The sequence below is a fragment of the Synchiropus splendidus genome, chromosome 19, assembly GCF_027744825.2.
Source record: "Synchiropus splendidus isolate RoL2022-P1 chromosome 19, RoL_Sspl_1.0, whole genome shotgun sequence".
In the NCBI taxonomy this organism is placed as follows: Eukaryota; Metazoa; Chordata; class Actinopteri; order Syngnathiformes; family Callionymidae; genus Synchiropus; species Synchiropus splendidus.
The window spans coordinates 11,773,856-11,796,453 of NC_071352.1; the positions used below are offsets into that span (position 1 = coordinate 11,773,856).

General features: G+C 43.0%; 3 protein-coding genes across 3 annotated transcripts in view; all 3 read left to right on the forward strand.

Annotated features, from left to right (window-relative positions):
* plcl5 (phospholipase C like 5) overlaps positions 1–6,199 on the forward strand; it is a 71,794-nt gene extending 65,595 nt beyond the window's left edge. The window contains exon 6 of the mRNA XM_053850674.1: positions 4,130–6,199. Coding sequence (XP_053706649.1) covers positions 4,130–4,531 — 402 coding nt within the window. The 3' untranslated portion in view covers positions 4,532–6,199. The remainder of the gene's footprint in view (positions 1–4,129) is intronic.
* Positions 6,200–7,472: 1,273 nt separating this feature from the next.
* Positions 7,473–9,362, forward strand: hcrt (hypocretin (orexin) neuropeptide precursor). Its single transcript, XM_053852298.1, has 2 exons — positions 7,473–7,536; positions 8,960–9,362. The coding sequence occupies exons 1-2, from the start codon at positions 7,477–7,479 to the stop codon at positions 9,320–9,322; spliced, it is 423 nt and encodes a 140-aa protein (XP_053708273.1). The 5' UTR covers positions 7,473–7,476; the 3' UTR covers positions 9,323–9,362.
* Positions 9,363–10,284: 922 nt separating this feature from the next.
* kcnh4a (potassium voltage-gated channel, subfamily H (eag-related), member 4a) lies at positions 10,285–22,169 on the forward strand. Its single transcript, XM_053850788.1, has 12 exons — positions 10,285–10,421; positions 13,539–13,772; positions 13,878–14,000; positions 14,065–14,189; positions 15,451–15,703; positions 16,630–16,787; positions 17,484–17,691; positions 17,774–17,968; positions 18,039–18,238; positions 21,450–21,699; positions 21,765–21,979; positions 22,042–22,169. Exons 1-12 carry the CDS (start codon positions 10,346–10,348, stop codon positions 22,093–22,095), a joined length of 2,091 nt encoding a protein of 696 aa, XP_053706763.1. The 5' UTR covers positions 10,285–10,345; the 3' UTR covers positions 22,096–22,169.
* The last annotated feature ends 429 nt before the right edge of the window (positions 22,170–22,598 follow it).

Consider the following 22,598-nt stretch of genomic DNA (forward strand, 5'->3'; position numbering starts at 1 on the left):
GACATGTCAGGGTCAATCTGTCCTGTCTTTTTGTGGGGATGAGAAACCAAGTATTCCACTTCCATGTCACCATCTCAAGCATAAAACCTGTTACAGCAACATTGATGGTTACTGACCGTCTTTACTCGTGCAGTCTTGTTTATGTTTCCCCATATGAACATGAAGATTGGTCCACAACGCAACGCAACCTCATGTATACTGAGAAAGAAAAGATCAAGTTTCTACCAATATTAAGGAGAGGATGCAGACAGTACATGAGCTTGGAAGATGCTCGGTTGCTTAGGTTCATTCATTCAGTATTTCATTGAAGCTTCAGATTTATTGGAAGCAGGCTCGCTTCAAAGTGATAAGACACACTTGTATGGCTTCACTGCTGCACAACTTCTTTGCGGTACTTTTTATATTTTTGCTCTGAAATGAACAACCAAGAATGTGTACAGGAAATGCATTTATTTCCTTTTTTATTCAATTATTTTCAATCTGCTGCAGTAGCAGTTTTGCAAACCGTCAGATGTGTGAAATGATTTCCACTGAGATTTTTACATGTGATGAAATATGATCGTAGAGAACTGAGGGTTTTGGGATTGTGACAGCAGGATTTCATAGTCAGTATTTTGGTGATGCTCGCTGACAAGGCTAATGGGAGGCAGGTGGGACTTTCAGCGCTGTGCTTTATCGCGAACTGGCGGTGAAATACTGAGCCCAAAACTTTGTTTATATTTTCATTTAAATGCAAAGCATTGGTGTTTGGTGATTTATTCAGTTTTGGGTTGCCTTAAAATCTGAATACATTTTGGTGTAAACTGCTAAAATTATTGTCAAAGCTGTGACACCTGTTGAGTTTGGTTCTTACTCAGGACACTTAAAACCCTAAAATCCAGACCTTCTTAAGCTTACTGTCATCCTGGTCTTATCTCTCATGTCTGGGTCAAAGCCTAGAACTGGTCTTGGCCTATGACAGCATTCCAAACTCCAAAATCTTGCCTCTATTATCTGCAGTTTTTAAGTGGTTGCAGCCTCTAAACGTCTTGGTAAGTTTGTCTGTAACCCTATGGATGTGTTCCAGGTCTGCTATAGGTCTGAATGGCGTCCCAGTAACAACAATCTTTGGTCCTAGCTTAGTTTTGACAACAAACAATGCAGTCCTGATGTTGGTTTTAGACCCCTAAATTTGCAGTTCTGTTTCACGCTATGCCAGTTTGACCTTGGTCTCAGGCTGTAGTCTTTCACTTAAAAAATGTTTGTAGTGTTGACCCTGTCTTGGAATTGATCCCCGACAGTCTCGATCTGATCTTAGTGCGATAGTGGGTGGAATGGATGAAAATCTTTGCTCAAAAAGTTGATTTATTTTGGGTTTTCATTTCCGATTCTACAAAAGCTTCCACTGCCGTCAAGTCACTCATAATAATGTAAGACCCTGTGACCCCTAGAGCTCCAGGATCAGCTGGTCACCATCGACCATGTTTATCTTGTTCGGGGACAATATCCGCGTGTGCAGCCGACAGATTGATCTCATTCTGCTTCGGTGCACATGCAGCTTACCAGGTGGCACTAATTCCGGCCTCAGCCAAACTCCCTCTGCTCCCATAATTCCTCAAAACATCTCTCATCCCCGCACACCGCTTTTATCTTCCCCCGTGCTACTGCTTTTTTTTTTTTTCCCAAGCTGGGATAAGTCGAGATCTTGGCAAACTCCTTCCCTCCTCCGTTCCTCTGTGATTATCGCTGTCTCATATTTAACATTTGGTGACAGGCTGGTTGCTTGTTTGCCAACTTCAGCCGCCTTGGCCAGAAATTTCACCTGTCAGCCGGCAGATGGTTCCGCCAGAACTGGCGGAACTCGCTGATGGATGGCGGCGAGCTGTAGAATAGTGTCGTATTCTTTTTGAAACTTCACGCCGTCGCTGACAGAAGAAGCTAAGAAAAGAGCTGTCACTGTGATGAGGACTGCTTCACCAGTGATACCAGGAGAAGAGTGAAGGCGTGTCAGGAGCACTGAGAATTCCATCATTCAGTTCGAGGATCACGATGTGCAGATGCTGTAGCCTGGCTTTTATTTTGGGTAGAAACAAAAATCTGCGGCTAATACTTTAAGCCAGAGATGAGAGTCTATCTCACTACCTGCTTCTGGGCCTGGACATGTGAACTGACTCCTCTGTCAGTCTCACCACACCTCGGTGTAGGGCTCTCCTGGAAGCCCATGGAAGCATAAATGAAGGTAGTTGAATGAAATTTCATGACCATTCACAGGCATATGAAAGGTTCATATGTGAAGAAATGGGGATCCTTGTATTCTATTCTAATAATCTCATGCATTATCGCTTCAGTGGTCAGGTTCAATTATGGTCTTATTCCTAAGGCCCCTTTGCTCAGGTAGAATATCCCATTATGGCTATGTTGGGATAAAATAAAATCCAGAGCAGAATCTCTCACCCAGTTTTCTACCCCAAAAACCTCACCCATCTGCCATTGCCGATGAGACAAGGGCTACTTTCTCTCTCTGTCCAGCAGGGGGCGCTAAGCTCAGAACAGTTGTTGGAGAGCAACTGGTTGAATCCTTTCCTGTGTTGTCAGTCTTCCCTTGATCAAAACAAATCCATCCAAACACTCCTTTACTCCTTTAGCCATCTTGCTGCTTACCTCCCGCTACAAAGTTGCAATTTGAGATCAGTTTTCTTCCATGATTTATTATGGTTTTTATAGGTTTTATGTATCAGCGATGTGCGATTGGTTTAAAAATGATGTGCGGTTTCATTCAAATAGTTGTTAAAATCCATCAACCTAAGAGCAGAGAGCGCCATCTAGTGGGCTCTGAAAATGAGGACATTGTTTCATGACCCTTATAAGCCCATCACTACTGTACCTTGCTTGTGCGCCTCAGATTTCTGTGGTGCGAATAAAGTCAAATAAAAGGCAAAAATATTGCAGTTTCAGTTCCTCTCTCAAGCGAACTCAAAGTCAGTATAATTTGATATATTTTTTCCTGTCAGTGTGTGCAGGAGACAGTGGGAACTGATCAGGAAATGAGGCCCTAAGAGCGTGTTGTGGTTACTCCCGGTGCTGTCCCTCACTTGTGTTGATGCAAACTTCTCCAGTGCCTGAAAATAGACTTCAAACTCCCCTTGTGGTGGCAGACTCTGGTTGACGTATTTGTAAATTACCTGGCGCTTTAAACGCCAGAACGTGAGTTTGGACTGAAATGTGCCCAAGACGAATTACTGACGGCTCAATAGTGCCGACTAGATGGGTCCCGTCTTGACAAACAATCAGATTAGATCAATTCAATGAGGATATTGTGCTGGGATTTGGTTGTTAGGCTTAGCCCCCCGTGGATATCTCCAGCAGCTGCAGGGGTGAATGCACCCGGATACACGGAGATTGGTCTCCAGCAGGCAGCAAGAGCTTTCCACTGTCTTATTTTATGACTGGTGAGTCATGACTTATATAATTTCTGCTTTCAAAAGTATGACTTATTCATGCCTCCACTGCCGGAGATGTAAAAGCCGGTCTGTAGCAGCAACAGCTCCACGGTCAGGAGTGTGCGCAGCATCCGACCGTCGCCCCCTAACCTCTGTATGACTGTGTCCCGTCTGTGACGGTACCGTGGAGTAGCCCGGCGAGCTGTCCCAGCGGGTCAGACAGAGTCCAACCGTGGAAGACAAATATGCAGATGAACCTCTCTGGATTCTCTTGCGAGCAGATGTCAGAGGCACAGAGGGGTGAGGAGGGTTCACTAAAGCATGTGTTCGAATTTGTTCTCAGGAGAGAAAAAAACACTCAGTGAAGACTCATTTACACTTGAGGGAGACACCCAGCCGCCACTTTGTCCCTGACAAACATACCAGGATTGCTGAGCGTCAGGGACTCTTCCACCACATAGGTTTATCAGTGGGGTGCAATGGATGTCAGAGCTATAATATGATGGACTGAGGATGATTTAGTGGCATTGCACTGCCCCTCGCAGGATGTAACGTGCTAATACAAATGTGTTTGATACAGTAACATGGTTCTTACGGAAGGATTTGACTGCCAAAATTCAGTGGAACTGAATATGTATTTATTTATATTCTTTTGGGTACTGTACTTACGGCTCTCCTCCTTTTTCTTCACTCCCTCTGTGTGTCTGCAGGGTCAGGCAGATCTTCTGAAGCACGCCAAGAGCGAGGCGCTGGACACCGTGCGTCAGATCCACTGCGCCGCTCAGTCCTGTGGGATCAGCAAGAATGGGGCAGTGTCCCCTCAGCTCCAGCATCCGCCCACACACTCACCACTGCCACCGCCCCCACCGCAGATCCAGATCTCACCACTGCCTCCGACCATGTCCTACCCGCCGCCGCTTCCCTCCAACCCCCCGCCCCAGTTCACCCCCTCATCACTCCTTCACGGTCAAACTGTCCCCAAACCGCCAGCCTATCAGCAGCCCCCGCCGCTCCCTCAGCATCACCTCCAGAGCCAGCAGCCGAGGGCGCAGGCTGCACCGCAGGACTCTCGCAAGGAGACGCTGAGCAGTGACCCCACTGGATCCTGCTGACCGGCAGCCTGCACCCACAGAGAATCAAGCCCACAGAGACAGGTCAAGAGCTCAGAAGAGAGAGAGGAGGCGGCCAGCGAGAGGGAGATGGAGGATGTGATGGAGAGAGTGAGGGATATGAAGATGGGGAGGAGGTCTCGTCGGGGTAGAAGCGAGACACAGGTCTAAGACGTCAGTCTTCGCCACGAAACACGACCGAGAAGAAGATGTCATCGCAAGACGCTGCGTGTCTCTGGGCCACGCTAGAAGCACACCGTGTCCTCTAGCTCTGTGGGTGCAGGCTTTCCATCACGTCAACATTACCTGATTCCATGATCCCTGCCTTTCAGTTACCTCTGCATGGATTTCTTCAGTTCTCTTACACTTCCTCACCCCAACACTGCCCCCCACCCGTCATACTGCATTATGTCATTTCGCTGCATTATGAACTGCTGCACCACTTTCTTCTTCTGTCTGTGGTTGGCTTGCTGACCGGACTGTAGTGAAGATAAGAGTATATTTAAGCTTTAATCTCAGTCTTTGTAGTTGTGGATGGTCACAAGTTTCATTGGTTACACACTGACATGACCCTGTATTTGTTCATGCATTGGCATAAATGGCCTCCGAAAAAGGTGTCTTCATGCAGCGATTTTCTCCATGTTGGGCAAAACTTTTTTTTTTCTTTTTTTTCCTGACCTTCATGATTGACCTTTCTATGTGTGTTTCGTAGAACCACGTCCTTCAGATGATTGCAGTGCTTTACTTGGTACGGTCTCCATCACAATTTTTATTATTCACTTGAGCTCCATGTTGGTCTTTCTTGTGGTGAGTGCCTTCCATCCACATTTTTGGATTCCTGAGGCTCTTCCAAATCCCTGATGGCCTGCACTCCAGCCACCATATTGAAAGTGTTTTTTTCTGTTAGTAAGAAGTTGAAAACTCTGCTTTCAGATCACTTTTATATTTGCCTAGATTGTCAACTACACGGCCCATAACGCACTGCAACAGGTGACTCTTTAAGCCAGGATTTATTGTGACGCTTTTGGCCCACATGGACAAAACATCATTTGATCATTTTTGCTGTTGATATGTGCACCATCCTTCATGTGTCACATTATAACATAATGCAGTGTTTCTACATAATGTGGTGTCATTCCCCTGTTTTTCCTCCATGTTTGATAATATACACCCAAGCTCACTTCAACTGACATGAACAACACCAAAAAAGACAGAAAGAACAGGAAAAACCCTGCTTATTCACACACATCCCTCAGGTTTCTGTACATTTACGACAGGATCTTATTGTGTGTTTGAGTGTGGGGGGCGGGGGGGTGAGTGTATGAGTCTGCTTCTTCCACTGAGGGGAGCCGTCGTCCGCTCACCAGCCAAACAACTGGAACCTTTGAGAGGGACCGTGTCATGTAGATGTAACTTGTACGTAAAGAATCTATGAAGAGAGAATATTTAGGGAAAATATAAAGATTGTTTCAAAGACTCTAGCGGACATTGATGATTGCTATTGTAATATAAATGTTGTTAGTCATCATGTTTTTTCTAACGGTGTTGAAGAGGGCTGCTAGTGCATGTGGGAGTGGGACGAAGGATTAGTGTCACAACACAACAATAATCTGGAGTGTGTGTCACTGGACGTCTGTGTGGATTCGATTAAATATGACTATTGTTTATCTACATGAGAGTCCTGTCTCTGCTTCTGACCCCTCACTTTTATACTTGCCGATAGTTAGGTCAGCAGACTGAGACTCATTTCTACCTTTCTTGGATTGGATAAAAGAGCCTGAAAATCAGACTTTTTATTTTTAATTTTGTAATTGTTTATTGTTTTTGTAATTGTTTATATATTATGTTGTTTATGTTCTAAGCTTTTTCATGTATATATATATATATATATATAGAGAGAGAGAGAGAGAGAGAGATCTATATAGATCTATATATACAGAGAGAGAAAGTGTCCTACCAAGAATCCAAGAAAAAAAAAAATCTAAAAAGAGATGACTCATTCAGTTTGAGTTAATGCTCAGTTTATGCTTTTTGTCTGCCAAAGGTTTACCATTTGTTGAATAGGTTTGCATGGCTCTCCAAAACTAAATGTGTATGACGCTAAAATGTGGACGAGATGCAGATCATCCAGGGTGAAGCAGCATCTCATGGTCTTGTTCCCGAGTGAGGGAAGGATGAAGGTGGAAATTAAAGCCTCGACAACAGAGGGGTTTTCCGCTCAGTCTAACCAGAACCTTGTGCAGGGTTCAGCCTTTCAGGGGACACGCATAGTAAAACCCGCTGAGGTGTCTCCTGGAGGAGAGGTGTTCGGCCATGTACCATTTCGATGGAGGTCAAGGTGTTTTCTCTTGCTGAATATGAGCTTGTGTCTTGACAAATTTGACTCAAAAACAGGTGAGTGGTGCCCGAAATTCAAGTGAAAACAAAGGCAAGGCTTGAAAAAAGCCGATGGAGTCCCCACTTCCCGCTTTGAAAGTTTGAGCTCAAAATAAGAATTTGAAAAAAGTGAGCAAGAGTCAGTAAATGTTTGTACTTCGCTGCCCCCTCCGGCTCATTAGCATGACATTTGAACGAGCTTTTCATTAGGGCCCAGAAAGGCCAGCATGGCTACATTAGTCGTCTATTTTTAGAGCTGCACGCAGCCATTAGCTAATGGTCCCTCACAACTCTTCACACGGAATGTCTTAATCATCCAAATCAAGGTTTGGCATCTGCACACAAAGACATACCTGCTTCATCGACGGTCCACTGCAGAACCCTGGAGATGCTGCAGCAAACACCAACACACTAATGACTGGCAGCGGACGCACCGTCAAGTGAGCAAAAGGCCACCACAAGAACAATCGCAGGCTCTGTCACTGAGTGACGTGAAGTTTCCACGCAGGACGTATAAAAGACCGTCTTGGTGGAGCGGCGATCCAACAATACGCCCAGACGCTGACCAGAAGATGACCAGCTGGCTCTCCTGCGATCTTGTGAGGGATGCTGGGACAAGACCACCCGCACGGGTAAGTCCAGGACTTACACTTTTTCTTTTGTTTTATATATATATATATATATATATATATATATATATATATATATATATATATATAAAACAAAACAAAAAAAGTACAATTTTATATGCAACTCTGTATATATATATATATATATATATATATTACTTATCACATTTTCTACATAGCTATCTATATATGTGTATATACATAAATATATATAGTTCTAGGATATTAAAAAATTGTAGTGCATGACTAATCAATTGAATACAGTGAGAAGAGAAGAATTGAAATCCAATTTTTTATTGGTGAGCTGTGCTTCATAAATGAAAACCAAAGGTAATGGTCAAGCACATCCGCGAACCAGTTAGGTCAGGTACATTATTCAAAAATGTAAAACAAATACTGCAATACAGTTAAATAAATAAAATAAAGCTGTCTTTAAAAATGTGAAACAAACAGCAATACAGTTAAATAAATAAAATAAAGCTGTCTTCAAAAATGTGAAACAAACAGCAATACAGTTAAATAAATAAAATAAGGCTGTTTTCAGAAATGTGAAACAAACAATAATACAGTTAAATAAATAAAATAAGGCTGTTTTCAAAAATGTGAAACAAACAGCAATACAGTTAAATAAATAAAATAAAGCTGTTTTCAAAAATGTGAAACAAACAGCAATACAGTTAAATAAATAAAATAAAGCTGTCTTCAAAAATGTAAAACAAATACTGCAATACAGTTGAATAAATGAAATAAAGCTGTCTTCAAAAATGTAACACAGATACAGCGATTCAGTTAAATAAATACAATTCTGAAATAAAATAAGGCTGTGTCAAATAGGAACTTAACCGCAACATAGCAATTCAAAAATGTATAATAGAAGTATAACACGCCTCTACGGGTCCCCACTATATATATATATATATATATATATATATATATATATATATATATATATATATGTATGTATATATATATAGTGGCTTTTTTTTCCCAGCTGAGCAACCTATTACATATCACATTATTCACATCGCTATCTGTATCTATGTGTATATTTTTTTTTCTCATATATATGAGTAAAAAAATATGTATGTAAATGAGCTACTTATTATTTATCACATTATTCACATCGCTACAATTTATTAATAATTACAAAATAAGATGAATTTATTGCCACAAAAAAAGATTAAGTGGCATAAAAAATCAATTAAGATTTTTATCCATTGTTGCTGCCACTTGTTGAAAATAAATGCTTTTCTAAATATCTAAATTTTCATTTAGATATTGGGGAAAATCATGCGGAACACCAGTGACTAAAGGTCAAAGGTCACGTGACGAGTCAGCTGACTTGCTGATGATAAAGTATTAAGGAGTAGGAAATCCAAATGCCCAATAGTGTGGTGCCAACTAAAGCCTTGTCCTTTCTCAGCAGAAAGTTCTGGCACTGGTTCTGATGCTGCTGCTGTCCCAGCTGGCTTGCGATGCCCACAGTGTGTCCGACTGCTGCAGACATCCGACCCGCTCCTGTCGCCTCTACGTGCTGCTGTGCCGCCCGAGCGGCCAGGCCTCGGCTGTCAACGACGCGTCGGCCGGAATCCTCACCCTGGGCAAGAGGACGGAGGACGAGCAGCGACTGCAGAGTCGGCTGCACATGCTGTTGCACGGCTCTCGGAACCAGGCGGCCGGGATCCTGACAATGGGGAGGAGGGACGAGGAGCAGGCCAGGGGCCAGTACATGAACTGGGTCGTCCAGTCGGGGCCCACCGTCACGACACAACTGCCTGCACAAGACTGACATCTGCTGGACTCTTTTGGTCTCCAACTGGAGCGTGTAAATATGAGATTTAATAGCTGATAATTAAAATGAAAACCACTGAAGCTCTCTTTATTTCTTTAACAATTATTTCTTTCAAAACCAAGTGTTTAACCACAAGATGACGCTAAAAGCCCTAAAAGCGAGAGCGGAAACTGTCTTCTATGTTGTTTCTGGAGGCTCATTCCTGCCCAGAAAAACAAAAATAAACAAACAACCTAAAAGTGAGAGCGGAAACTGTCTTCAATGTGTGATGCAGTTGTTTATGGACCTCATTCCTGCCCACCGAAACAAAAATAAACAAACAAGTTACGTTTAGCAGCCGTTTAACTGTGAAAAAACCAAACTCAAAAACAAAAAGCACAATACCAGAGTTAATTCCAGAGTTGAATGCATCACTTTTTGTTGGCTTGTTTTTGTTTTCCGTTGCCAAGAATGGCCTTCCATAACTATTAAACCAAGATTATAAATATTGAGATTTTTAAAAAGGTTCTATTCAGTGTAGCAAAAAGGTGGAGGCGCTGGGTTTGAGGGTCCCCAACTTAATATCTACACTCTAATTTCAGTGCAAATGTTTGGACTCGAATGACTAACAAGTGAAGTGTGTGTCATGTAACCGTCCACAATGTACTCCGATCCTCTTCAGCGATACCCACCAGCCACTTCAGTAGCACGTGGGTGGTATAAAATACCATCATGATGGTCACCTTTGACCCCGCGGATACACCCTGCCAAAGCATGGATGTAAATAATTATATGCGTGTGAGATAGCGAGATGTTTCAGCGGGTTTGTGCAGAGAGAAGGTGTGAATGAGCAGTGGGGGGATGCAAGAGAGGCAGAGACAGAGAGGGAGGAGGGAGGGCAGCAGGAGAGGCGAGGCTTCACCATAGTAGTGGAGAGAAGTGAAGAGATGATACCAAGAAACCATCCATCACTTGGTGAAAACGTAGGTAAAACTTGCTTTCGCTCCGACTAGGAGAGTCAAGAACTGGGTGGGGTTTAAGATGCCTGTCATGAAGGGGCTGCTCGCTCCCCAAAACACCTTCCTGGACACCATCGTCGACCACTTTGATGGCACTCGTAAGTCTCCATTTCATTTCAAATTTTCTCTCCTTTTTCCCTTCAGGAATAATTTGAGTTCACTATAGTAATCTCTATTTTTTATGTCAATCTTATTTTACTTTTAAAAGTTTGGACCTGAAAATTTTGAGAAAATACAATGTGGCAACATCACGCAGGATTGTTGCTATAGCTTTGACAATAGCAAGCAGGTAAATTCCATTTTAAATGAAATAAAATCTTTTTTTTTTTTTTTCGACAAAAAATGTCATGAGTCAATGAAGGGTGAAAAATGAGCAAATATAAATGATAAAATAAAACATTTCTAAATGCAAAGAAGATTTGAATAGACAAAACATAGAGAGAAAAACACAAGAATCTTCATAATACTCTACATTTCTTGACTCAATTGGCTGGTGGATGTTGGTGATTTATTGTGTCTGTGTATGAAGCCATATATTCACATGACACGTGCAGTTGATGTCCATGTGAGAGCGATTAACCTTGCAGGCTGTTGAGGCTCTCACCATGAGAACCATGCGCTCATGTGGGTGGAAAACAGAGATCTTCATAAAGCAGTGAAGACTCCTTGGTCTGTGACGAAGTCTCTTCTTTCACACACTTCGGATGAAAGGATAAGGGACAAAACTGACTCCTTTGGTGTGACTTCTCCTTTCAAAAAAATCCCTGTACTTCCAAAACCACAACTCTTGCGAATAGAGCGACTTCAAACCTAAAAGTACCACAACATTGTGGCACCTGACTTCTGAATCGAATTGAATTGGTGTGCATTTATATTTAAAATTAATGCATTTCACCATGATCCTGTTCAAAATAACAGCAAATTTACTGTGTTTTTAACAACCAATCAATAATCCCAAAAGATCCTAATAAATCATATGAATTTCTCTCGATACCGGTTTATTTGACGACAGAACAGCTTGAATTCTCGTGCCCTCCCTCCGCCGCTGGGGCGACATTGGACCCATCCCCTTGTAACTCTTCTTTTGTAACACACAAACAAAAACGGCTTCAACTGTAAAAGGCCTCTGTTTATTAAAGAAAACTCCTTCTCACACGGAGGACAACCTCCCCAAAGTTTGGTTACCTCAAAACAGAAAAACAGAAGCGTCAATGAATGAGAAATGAATCCAAAGTTAGTAAAAGATCTATTTATCGATCAAAAAAAAAACTTGGAGCTATAATCAAGGATCAAAAAGAGGTGAAGAGGAGAGTGCAGGCATGGTGGACTGGGTGGAGAAGATGGGGCCTGTGACAGAACAGTGGCAGCTATAGGAAAGGATGTTTAGAGACAGCGGCTATGACATGCTCAGCTTCACACAACGAAACATAGAATGGAGCCAGGAAAATGGCGAAAGCACAGAGTGGACCCAGGTTCACTCCGATCCCAGAAGCACCTGCTGTGAGGCTGCAGCATGAACCATTATGACACCCTGCTGCCGCTGCAGTAACCGGGCTGGAGCCGAGACAAGATAACTGGATTGAGAGGCGGAGGCTGAAGGAGAGGTTCAAGTCAAGAAACATCAATGAGGCGGAACAAAGAATCGGCGTCTTGGATCATTGGTGGGTCGGAAACACACACGTCTTGTTTGGGGCGCCTCTTCAGGTATAAAATGTTTTGCGACATCCAAAATGATGGTTGAGATCGAGGATGTCCTGGAATGTGAAGCTGAAAATGAAGTCGTCCGTGGTGCTGAAAGTGAAGTCTGAGGTTGAACTCAGGGTCACAGTGTCTTGGCAACCTCAGATTCAAACTCCAGCGCTGTGCTTTATTTTTATCCTGCCAAATCACCATGGCAACAGAGTTCCTAATTCTGAGCAGCTAACACATCCACACGTCATTAATTGCATGTTTCTCTAACTAGTTGCTGCTGACACCTCGATCAATTCTGAATCATCGCGCCGTCGATGTGCGCTGCCCTGGCTCAAGGGCAGAGGCGCGAGCGGCGCAACAGGTGCTCAGTGCGCGGCTTTATTCCTGTGACACAATGAGCCGGAGGGGAATTTCATCTCAGTCAATAGAATCAACGAAAGTCGAAACCGTCCTATTTGCTTGGATATTGAAGGGGTTATTATGGGCTGTGTGAAACAAGAACCTGACCAGTGGCCGCACAGACCTGCAGCAGGTGATCGAGTGAAGCCACAATAATTGCTGTCAACCGGTTTATGATCACGTTTAATCCTCTGAGAGGGTGTTTGTCGCTCTGTTTTCAACACAATTCAAAAGCCGATGAAAATCAATTGCATCGACTTTAAAGCACGAAGAGAGATGAGTGAATTCACCAAGTTCTATTGAGACAATAGATCAGACCTGCGCAAAGGATTCTTGCTCTCCAGACAACAGAGAACCTTTGTCAGTGCAGGAGTTCCTGGTCCACAGATCACACTGATGCACAAGACACGTGGCAGCTAGGATGAGAACAACAACAACAAACATGGAGGAATCCCTGAACAAAAGCAAACAAAAGCATCTGTTTGCTTTGGTTCAGGGAGGTTTTTCACTACACAATGTTCCAGGGTTTCCACTACTCTGAATGGACTTGAAATTCTTATAAAATTTAAATTCTTAAACAAATATTTTCAAGACATTAAAAGAGCTTTAGTTTAAATAAGGTGATATAAAAAGTTGAATACAGCCACCATTGTGATTTATTGTGCTATTGTCAAACTGATGCAAAATAAACAATATTTTGTTGTTTAAATGTATGTATGGCTCCATCATTTCATTCAGCCATATACCAAATTCATTCAAATTGGAAAAATGTAGGCCACAGATCTGAAGGAAGTGGACTGTTCAAGGACGTCACTTAGAGATTTATAGTGAATGTATTCCCACTATTAGGAGATTCAACATCTACTATTTTTTTCTAGTTGGCGACACTGCTCAGGTGACAATTTAGGATATAGTCCATGTAAAAACAAAAATATTTAAATCGCTGTTAGGGGTAGCACACGATTAAAAAATCAATTTAATGAAATATTTGTTCATGATTGATAAATCGCGATGAACATGTTAATATTTAACACAGAAATGATGGCTACATCAGCTTCCCGTATTGAGGTCAGGCTGACCAGTTGTTGACCTGTCATGGCGTTTTGCTCTCCTGTCTCTCACAGACAGCAACTTCCTGCTGGGAAATGCCCACGGTCGCCATGGTTACCCCATCGTCTACTGCTCGGATGGTTTTTGCGAACTGACCGGCTTCGCTCGGAATGAGGTGATGCAGAAGTCGTGCACGTGTCACTTCCTGCACGGCGCCGACACAAGTGAGAACCTGATCCAGCAGGTGGGCAAAGCTCTGGAGGGTCAGCAGGAGTGCCAGGTGGAGATCTGCTTCTACAGGAAGAACGGTAACAAGCTCTGCTTCGGTTTATTCTTTTTTACACATATCTAAAGAATGGATGAATGTGTAATATGATTCTCTGCGTGACCGTCATGAGTATTTCTTTCTGCAGGACATCCGTTCATGTGTCTCCTGGACGTCCTGTCCATCAAAAATGAGAAAGGAGAAGTGGTGCTCTTCTTGCTGTCTTTCAAAGACGTGACAGACACCCGCGGGAGGACCCAACACGTGGAGGGTGAGGGCGGAGTGTGGTGGAGGTTTCGTCTTGCGAAATCCATTCTTTCTCTTTAACCACGCAGAGCCGACACTCCGGAGCAGGAAAAACAAGCGCTCCCACTTGTCTCAAGCCCGAGACAGAGGACGGACTGTCCTCCATCACCTGAGCAGCCTCTTCACCAAGAGGAGCCAGAGGAAGCTACCCAAAGTGAGCGATCGAAAATGACATTTGAAATGTAATAACAGTGTCAGTCAGTCAGGTCATTAGGATCACAATGAAATGCTACGCTTGAGACCAGACCCAAGACCACATGGTCTGAATCGAATGTGTGAAAAACCACCATCTGCATTCTACCTACGCACCTATTCATGCTCCTTATCGGAGACAAAAGAAAAAGAGAGCTCTGACTGTCAGTGTCAAACTCACTGTTAATACAACATGAATGATGTCAACAATTCCCTCTTACAGTTGAGACCACCTATCCTGAGATCGAGACCAACGAAGGGGGCGAGACCGAAACCAGAACAAACCACAAGTGTATTCCAGTGATAACATCTATCAGCTCATATCAGCTCTTGATATATTTTGAAAAAATGCAGAATGTTGACTGTTTATTTTACACTCAGAAACAAACGTGTGCGTCTACATGACTAGACTTATGCTGTTACCATTATTACACTCCACCTCACTGATCTGAGCCTCAACTTGGTCTCAGGCCCTCAAAGTCCTGAACTTGGTCCCTGTTTGCTCTGGTCTCAGCCTCGGTGTAGGAGGTCTTGGCCACAAGACTAACTGCATCATTGAGTGAAACAAGACAACACAGCCATGAGAGGTCTGTAAATAAAGCAGAAATAAGATGACAACAAAAAACACCAGAAAATAGACAGGAAATAAAAAACACAACAGTACTCAAACTTGAGGGTAATTTTGAATGAATATAAACACGGCTCATTTCACAATAAATTATAAAAGGCAGAGTTACACTACTATTACTTATAATAACATAATAATCATAATTATTACCATTATTAGTTTGATCTGCACAACAAATACTGCTGTTGCTCAAAAAATACAAATATACAAAAAAAAAAATCTTCAACTACTTCTCAATAACTACAGTAACGCTTGTTCATCTGTAACTACACAGTAATTACTTCTACAATTAGCACCTCAAATACTCAACTTACTAGATATCATAAATTTCATTATCTATTCATTATCTAAGCTGTTATTCAAGATATTAGAAAGAAATCTAGCAACACTGGTAATACATTCTCTGCTGCCATAACTCCTCCTGTTTCGAATATTTCCATGACAGCTACACTTATGGATAGTAACTGCATAATTCAGTTGTTGAATATCCATAATAATATAATCTTTGAGATACTTTAAAGTTTCCTCCAAAGAGTGAAACTGTGATCTGCTGTCTAGTTCTTTTCTAAAGCTCCTTTTTTTCTATCACCATCAGAGTGTTTTCCAGAAACCGTCCCTCCCTGAGTACAAGGTGGCAGCGGTGAAGAAGTCCCGCTTCATCCTGCTCCACTACAGTGTCTCTAAAGCCCTATGGGACTGGCTCATCCTGCTGGCCACCTTCTACGTCGCCGTCACCGTCCCTTACAACGTCTGCTTTGTCAGCCATGAGCCGGCTGACGCCCGCCACTCTCAAGTCAGTCGCAGCACCATCGGCAGCGACATCTCGGTGGAGATGCTCTTCATACTGGGTACGATTTCACAGGTGTGTCTGGTTGTCTGGAGGTTTCTGCCTCAGGAGGTGGAAATCCTTTCCCACAGCATTGATATTATGGGAACTAGAGCTGCACAAAGCCTTAGTGACAGGTAGCTGAAGCATCGTAAGACAGTTTCCTAATGTTCAAAGGGGACTAAATGGTGCTTGAGAATGATATGAGGTTTCATTGAATGAATTGTTCATGCTCAAACATTTTACAGCAGGCAGTGCCATCTGGTGGCCCCAGAAAATCAGGACAGTGTTTCATGAAACCTCATAAGCCCATCACTAGAAAGCTTGCAACAAGATTGGCACCACACCCACATTAAGTTTCTTTTTTATTTGACTTGAACCGACCATGTATTCTGAGGCAATATTTTCCCATTCTTTAAAAATGTTCAGAACACAGCACGGCACTACTTTCAACCCAAGCACTACCTTCAACCCACTTTAAAAAGATGTATTTGTTTATTCCCTCAGAATTTCATGTGTTCTTCATACACCAACAAATGGGTCTAAACCTGTTAACCATTGGTTTGTTCGCTCTCCATTATCTGTTATTGCTGTTTCCGGATGCTGTTTGAGTCACTGTCTCTCCTGTTGTATGTTACCAAATGAGTTAAAATAAATGATAATTGGCGTCACACGGTGACGTGTTGCGATGTAGCGGTGGTTGTTTCCCTGGTGATGGAGAACATATGATTAAACCTCCTACCTTTTTCACGCCCCCTCCAACTGTCTCGGTTGCCCCAGGTGACGCATCATAATTGGATTTCTCTCACTTTGTGCCACTATTTATAAGGTTTGCCACTATGTTCACGGAGGTTGACATTTAAGTTTTCGTCAAATCTCATTAGTATGTGAAGTTTTTTTCCCCTTTTTTCCATGATACTTCCTCTGATTCTGCTTCTCCAATTCCAGATATTGTTCTAAATTTCCGCACCACCTTTGTGAGCCGGTCCGGTCAAGTGGTGTACGACGCGCGATCCATCTGCCTCCACTACTGCTCCACCTGGTTCTTTGTGGATTTGATCGCAGCGTTGCCATTTGACCTTTTGTACGCTTTCAACATCACAGTGGTAAGAGCTCACCGTCTGTGAACATGTGTCATAATTAGGGAGTGGGCGTTGCACTCCTCACTTCAAGTAGCTATAGAAATGTGTTCATGCACATCTGTCTGCACAACAGCTGAAGCATGCTTTCATTCTTACCCTTGTCAGTACAAATACAGTGTATTTCAAAATAGCACGTGTTCCAATAGCCACACACTGCAGTGTAATACATAGATAAGTAAAAAAAAACAAAAAAAAAACGCTTTTGGACATCTAATATGTTCACCAAGTCACTCATTGTCACCCAAACTACGATTTTGAAATAATTTTTCCGACATATATTTTAGCTATATAATTCGTGTTAAGTATATTGGACAGCAGGTGGCTGTAGCATTAAGGAACGTGTCAACACAGCGCTTGCAGCGAAGGCTGGATAAGAAGAACGCTTAAACATTTTATCACTACACATACAAAACTGTTTATACTTCGGTGATTTCCATCGTGTATTTTAAAAGTTTAGATTCAAGGCTTCAAGACTATTTATATACACTGAAACTAACATAGTATAATATTGGCTGACATATGATGTTAAAAGTAACAAGGATTTTACTTATTTCAATCTGGCTACTCGTCTTGCGAATCGAGACGTTATTATTTAATATAAACCGACAGAGGTTACGTTATGAGGAGCTATGTAACACACCAGTTGTCTTTTGTGTCCAGACGTCGCTGGTTCACCTGCTGAAAACCGTCCGCCTGCTGCGACTCCTGCGTCTGCTGCAGAAGCTGGACCGCTACTCTCAGTACAGCGCTGTGGTTCTGACCCTCCTCATGTCTGTGTTTGCACTACTTGCTCACTGGATGGCCTGCGTCTGGTACGTCATCGGACGCAAGGAAATAGAAAGCAGTGACCCCGTGATCTGGGACATAGGTGAGAACGTCTGCCAGCACTGCAGTCAAAATATTCTTCTCTTTTGTGTTTGAAATGTGCTTCGCTTGTTGTTCTGCTCCAGGGTGGTTACAGGAGCTGGGGAAGCGTCTGGAGACTCCATACATCAACAGCACCATGGGTGGCCCGCCCATGCCGAGTGCCTATATAGCCTCACTATACTTCACACTCAGCAGCCTCACCAGTGTCGGGTTTGGCAACGTGTGTGCCAACACAGACGCCGAGAAGATCTTCTCCATCTGCATCATGCTCATGGGCGGTGAGTTGTCTTAAAGGCCGATGCTCATTGTGTCACAAGAAGATGGGATGACAATCTGCTCTTGCTCCAGCGCTGATGCACGCTGTGGTCTTTGGGAATGTCACGGCCATCATCCAGCGCATGTATTCCCGCCGCTCCCAGTACCACACGAGAATGAAAGACCTCAAGGACTTCATCCGTGTGCATCGACTCCCTCAGCAGCTGAAGCAGAGGATGTTGGAGTACTTCCAGGCCACGTGGTCCGTCAACAACGGCATCAACACCAACGAGGTAGAACCTCAACCTGATCTGAGCAAAACATTGTCACACAAGAGTCAACCACCCAAACAAAGACAGAATGGCTGTCTCGAGTGAGAGAATGAGGACAGAAGTTTTGTGAGCAGCCTTTGCTCTTCAACAACCAAATTTCGCCATGAGGGAAGAATAATCTAGTCTAATCTAATCTAATCTAATCTAATCTAATCTAATCTAATCTAGTCTAGTCTAGTCTAGTCTAGTCTAGTCTGATCTAGTCCAGTCTAGTCTACTCTAGTCTAGTCTAGTCTAGTCTAGTCTAGTCTAGTCTAATCTAATCTAGTCCAGTCTAGTCCAGTCTAGTCTAGTCTAGTCTAGTCTAGTCTAGTCTAGTCTAGTCTAGTCCAGTCCAGTCTAGTCTAGTCTAGTCTAGTCTAGTCTACTCTAGTCTAGTCTAGTCTAGTCTAGTCTAATCTAGTCCAGTCCAGTCTAGTCTACTCTAGTCTAGTCTAGTCTAGTCTAGTCTAGTCTAGTCTAATCTAATCTAGTCCAGTCTAGTCTAGTCTAGTCTAGTCTAGTCTAGTCTACTCTAGTCTAGTCTAGTCTAGTCTAGTCTAGTCTAGTCTAGTCTAATCTAATCTAGTCCAGTCTAGTCTAGTCTAGTCTAGTCTAGTCTACTCTAGTCTAGTCTAGTCTAATCTAGTCCAGTCCAGTCTAGTCTACTCTAGTCTAGTCTAGTCTAATCTAATCTAGTCTAGTCTAGTCTAGTCTAGTCTAGTCTAGTCTAGTCTAGTCTACTCTAGTCTAGTCTAGTCTAGTCTAGTCTAGTCTACTCTACTCTAGTCTAGTCCAATCTAGTCTAGTCTAGTCTAGTCTAGTCTAATCTAATCTAGTCCAGTCTAGTCTAGTCTAGTCTAATCTAATCTAGTCCAGTCTAGTCTAGTCTAGTCTAGTCTAGTCTACTCTAGTCTACTCTAGTCTAGTCTAGTCTAGTCTAGTCTAGTCTAATCTAATCTAGTCCAGTCTAGTCTAGTCTAGTCTAGTCTAGTCTACTCTAGTCTAGTCTAGTCTAGTCTAGTCTAGTCTAATCTAGTCCAGTCCAGTCTAGTCTACTCTAGTCTAGTCTAGTCTAGTCTAGTCTAATCTAATCTAGTCCAGTCTAGTCTAGTCTAGTCTAGTCTAGTCTACTCTAGTCTAGTCTAGTCTAGTCTAGTCTACTCTAGTCTAGTCTAGTCTAATCTAGTCTAGTCTAGTCTAGTCTAGTCTAATCTAATCTAGTCCAGTCTAGTCTAGTCTAGTCTAATCTAATCTAGTCCAGTCTAGTCTAGTCTAGTCTAGTCTAGTCTAATCTAGTCTAGTCTAGTCTAGTCTAGTCTAGTCTAGTCTAGTCTAATCTAATCTAGTCCAGTCTAGTCTAGTCTAGTCTAGTCTAGTCTAGTCTAATCTAGTCTAGTCTAATCTAATCTAGTCCAGTCTAGTCTAGTCTAGTCTAGTCTAGTCTAGTCTAATCTAATCTAGTCCAGTCTAGTCTAGTCTAGTCTACTCTAGTCTAGTCTAGTCTAGTCTAGTCTAGTCTAATCTAGTCCAGTCCAGTCTAGTCTAGTCTAGTCTAGTCTAGTCTAGTCTAGTCTAATCTAATCTAGTCCAGTCTAGTCTAGTCTAGTCTAATCTAGTCTAGTCTAGTCTAGTCTAGTCTAATCTAATCTAGTCCAGTCTAGTCTAGTCTAGTCTAATCTAATCTAGTCCAGTCTAGTCTAGTCTAGTCTAATCTAATCTAGTCCAGTCTAGTCCAGTCTAGTCTAGTCTAGTCTAGTCTAGTCTAGTCTAATGTAATGTAATCTAAAGGAGTGGTCCCAGGAAGGTCCCATAAGGGTTACTGGGTTTGACAATATTAAAAACTGTTTCTGGCTAAAAACAATGCAACCATGAAACAAAGGGCTTTCACTGGCAGTTTTCTAACACGAAAAAAAAAAGGGTCAAAACAATACATCATGATAGAATGCAATCATTTTCAGCCTTCAAAATACCTTCACTGCTCCATTTCCAGAGATTTTTTCTATACTTCGTTCTTAAATTGACACAAAGATTGACACGCACATTGACACGCAGAACTGTCCTTCAGTGACATACGTCATGAAGGACCATAATTTCCGGACTATATGCCGCATTTTCTCGCGGTCGGAACCCTGTGACTCATACTATACAACGATGTGGCTAATATATGGATTTTCACAGGCTAAAGAGCATCGTGCTGCCAAAATAATCAGCCTCATCACATCAAACCGATGAAATCACAGGTGTTTTAATGACTTTAAAGCGCTCAAAATGCAGTGTTTTCAGACAGGCCGAGAAGCAACAGCTGTCACCGGCCGTGGTGTTTTTGAGCACTTTAACGCATATATAAGATGTGAGCAGATTCCAGGATCCTGATCGGATGTTTTTTGTTTCTGGCACGTGACCATTTCGTGCCTAGTATTGTTTGGGCGGCTGTACTGAAAGGACACTTACTCGTATGCTGTGGTGCACTCAAAGAAAGAAACATTCGCCTCCTTAAAATAAGTTATGATAAATAATTATTTGTATGTTGAACGTTCATTTAAAAAAATAAAATAAAATGCACGATGTGACTTGGTGCAATAGGGTGTGGGATGGTGCAACTGTGAAGTTTTACACTCACAGAAACCGTAGGTGGATTCAGGTTATTGGTCACCATCCTAAGTAACGTTTAACACATTCATAATAATGTGAAATTAAAGGTTTTGTGAACCGTGCCAATGATTTCTGTGAAAACTCTTTTTGATATCTCAGAAGATAGAAGTTCTGCGTCTGAAAAGTCCATAATTTCGCACTAAAATTCGAGCTAAAGCAAATAGTCTTGACACGTGAGTCAACGTTCACCCACTTTAAGACACTGTATATTGTTGATAAGCGAAAGGTTGCTCAGCTAAGTTTACCGAAGTGTTCCAGGAAAAGTTGTCGCTCATTAAAAAAAAAAAAAAGTGGCGTGAGAACACTCATCAACAGCTCCACCATCACCTCGTACTGATAACAAATTCAGTGTCGCAGGTGCTAGTCACTGATGACACATTTTCACACCAAAGACAGCAGCAGGAGAATGAGCTGCTGTGAACGGAGCTTCTTCCAGCTGCATGAGACGCGACAATGCTTCTATGGTAGTGTTGGCTAGCTGGCCGTAGCCATTAGAAGAGGTTCCATTGGCATATCGCTGTCTTGTTCTCTCTCTCAGCTGCTCCATGACTTCCCAGACGAGTTGCGGGCCGACATCGCCATGCACCTGAATAAAGACATCCTGCAGCTGCCCGTGTTCGAGCCAGCCAGCCGCGGCTGTCTGCGCTCACTCTCCCTGCATATTAAGACCTCCTTCTGCGCGCCGGGGGAATATCTGATCCGACACGGAGACGCCTTGCAAGCCTACTACTTTGTCTGCTCCGGGTCACTGGAGGTCCTGAAGGACGGCATGGTCCTGGCCATCCTGGGTCCGTCCCTTCTAATCTCCGGTCAGAGATCTATCTCTTCTGTCTTATGTTTTTATTCCCTCCAGGTAAAGGTGATCTTATAGGGGCAGATCTTCCAGAACATGACTGGGTCATTAAAAGCAACGCAGACGTGAAGGCCCTGACCTACTGTGACCTCCAGTACATCAGCGTGAAGGCCCTGAGGGAGGTCCTCGGACTCTACTCGGAATACAGCAGCCGCTTCACCTCAGACATCCATCACAACCTGACGTTTAACTTGAGAGATGGTCGAGATCTTGATGTAAGACCTCACCTCTTTCTTACCTTTTGCATGTGTTTATTTTGAATTTGCTCCACCTACAGGGAGGGATGAGGCATCCGTGGTCCTCCAGAGTGACTCAGGTATGTGGTCACTAGAACCTTGTTACTCCAGCATAGCACAACAGGCAACCATTTACTTCAGTGGACGACTGTTCGGTTGACAAATGACACTACACACAATATGAATATTTAAGTTCAGAAGTGAATGACAAGGATGTGTTCTCCCTCAAGTTATCTCGAAATATTGACCATTATTTTAAGACTTTTTTAGGAGGATAGTGTGAGACTTTCACACACACACTTCCAGAGTGAAACAATCAGGTAAAAACAAACCTGCTTGGATAAAATGTGCCTCTTTCTAGGGTCACATGACCGTAGACCACAAAGTTCCCTTCATAGTGGAGGAGGACGAAGCAGAGTACGCAGATGACAGCACTCAGCGAGGCGCCCCTCTGCTGCAAGCTTCTCTGAGCAGCAGCCCGGTTCACCAGCCGTGCCTGAGCAGCCTCTTATGTGAGGACGTGCGCCACGTCAACGCCCTCCGTCTCTGCCGCTCACCTGTCCAAGGAGGCGGAGCCAACGAGGATCTCTCACCATCC